The sequence below is a fragment of the Apis dorsata genome, unplaced genomic scaffold (assembly GCF_000469605.1).
Source record: "Apis dorsata unplaced genomic scaffold, Apis dorsata 1.3 scaffold_73, whole genome shotgun sequence".
Lineage (NCBI taxonomy): Eukaryota > Metazoa > Arthropoda > Insecta > Hymenoptera > Apidae > Apis > Apis dorsata.
Genome location: NW_006263371.1, coordinates 234,753 through 236,933, shown reverse-complemented (window position 1 = coordinate 236,933; position 2,181 = coordinate 234,753). Strand labels below are relative to the sequence as shown.

At 31.3% G+C, this 2,181-nt stretch overlaps 1 protein-coding gene across 1 annotated transcript in view; it reads left to right on the top strand.

Annotated features, from left to right (window-relative positions):
• LOC102677960 (probable G-protein coupled receptor CG31760) overlaps positions 1 to 2,181 on the top strand; it is a 203,585-nt gene that overhangs the window by 127,668 nt on the left and 73,736 nt on the right. The window contains exons 3-4 of the mRNA XM_006610269.2: positions 342 to 465; positions 849 to 992. Coding sequence (XP_006610332.1) covers positions 342 to 465; positions 849 to 992 — 268 coding nt within the window. The remainder of the gene's footprint in view (positions 1 to 341; positions 466 to 848; positions 993 to 2,181) is intronic.

The following is a 2,181-nucleotide window of genomic DNA, read 5'->3' as shown; positions in this document are numbered from 1 at the left end:
TTTTTTTTTTTTTTTTTTTTTTTTTTTTAGAGCTCGTCGCCTTCGCGTCAAAGACGATTGATATCGAGCGAACAACTTTTGATGAAGTTTCGGCTTTGAAAGGCTTTTCCAATCGATATTATCGGATCGACGAGTGAAAATATAATATTTGAATCAAATATAAAATACCTCGTTTTTTAATTCGAAATAATTCCCTTGTAAAAGTTGTATTGAAAAAATATTATCGGATGAAACGATAATTGCAAAAATTTTTCGATTATCTGGCCTAATAAAAGTTGTCGAAAATACACTTACACTTTTTTCTCGAACGAAACTCTTATCTCTTCGATTATTCATTTCAGGGGAACGAGTGGGATAGATATCGACCTACGCAGGCTGGACATAGATCAGTGCCCTCTGCCTCCGGGCTCCACTCAATTGAACATATTCGCAGCCAGTGACAAATGCAAGAAGCGGACTACAGAGGTTGGTATTTCCATGATTCCTGAACATACTTTTTTGTTACAAAAGGAATATGTATAAGATAAATTTCAATATATAATTTATAAATTATATAAATATATAATTTCAATATATATATATATATAAGATAAAATTCAATGCGAATAATTTTCATGAGATTCCAAATATCATTTGGACACCATTGTAAAAATTTCGAGAATCCATCCATCTTCGATTCGATTCGCGAAAATCGATCGATGATAATTCGTTCGAAAAAAAAAAAAAAAAAAAAAAAAAAAAAAAAAAAAAAAAAGAAAAGAAAAGAAAGAAAGAAAGTTCGATTATTCCATTGTTTCCATTCCACGACCCGTTTTCTTTATCAACACCTAATTATCGTTCCATTACAGTGCATCGCGATCCCAGGGCTGGGATTCCGTCGTGGAAGCTATCGATGCATCTGCAAACGTGGCTTTTATTATCCCGACATCAAATCCACCAGTCGATACTACAATGGCACCGTTATCGAGGAAGAATTCGAAAAGTTGATGATGGTGAGTTTTTCGAATGAAACACTTTTCTCAATAATTCAATCTGTGTTTTTTTATTCGTTAGTATTTCAAAAAATTACAACTGTTGAAAATTTTATTTGCAAAAAAAAAATTTTTTTCAATTTTCGAAATTCAATCGAACATTCTTCGTTAATGTAATTTATCTGAAAATCTGTAATAAAAAAAAAAAGAAAAGAAAAGAAGAGAAAAGAAAATGTATAAAGCGAGTTTTAGGAGTGTAAAGTTTTATTCTGGGAAAAGAGAACTTTGAAAACTTTGAGGTTAGTTTAAAAAATAAGAAATATATATATATATAATGTATAAGTTCAAGTTTCGAAGGAATTAGAGGATATACTTTTGGATCAGATTCTTCAACGATAATTTGTCAATGTCTTACTGGGCAAAACTCGTGTTCTCATAAGCACATCATTACTTCCAGGTCACAGATCATTGTTTCTTACTCGAGGATCTTCAAAAGGACGCTGTTCGAATCGATCTTTAGTTTCTTCACGAGAATTTCTCGTTAAACACTTTTGAATCTTTTTAAACTATGCTTAAATCCTTCCTCCCTTCCTCTGGAAGTCAAAAACTTGACAAACTTCAGAAATGATTCATGAGAAAGAGAGAGAAAAAAAGAAAATTTCTTCTTTCAAGTTTTAACTTCTCGACCTATTTAGGTGTCTAAATGACTCAGGAGTTTGGTCTTGATCTAAGAATTTGAAGAGGGTTAAGGAGTAAAGAAAAGTCTGATTGTCTTAATGGCATAGCATTCAAAGTTCTATCATTGGTAAATAATTATTAAGTTATTCCTATATGTAATCCTGCATCATTTGATAGAAATTTTGTAATAAAATGTGATGGAAACGAGCTTCATTCCTTTCTAAAAATATTTGAAATTACATTACAAAAAATGGAGAAAAAATTTATCTCAAAATCGTCATTCGTTTCAAGAATATTATAATTATAAACATATACATTACATGAACACCAAAAATTCATAAGCAATTCATCGTTATTTCAGCCTTCGATTTCTTGCACCTAATCAATCTGATTCTGACGAATCAGCACTCGTACGAGCTATCTAACTATTCAACTTGACCGAATCATCTGCGTTAGAATTGTTCGCTCAAGTTATTTTGGAATAGGCTTCCGTTAAATTAGGGTTACCTTTGTATCAGGATATTAGATTCAG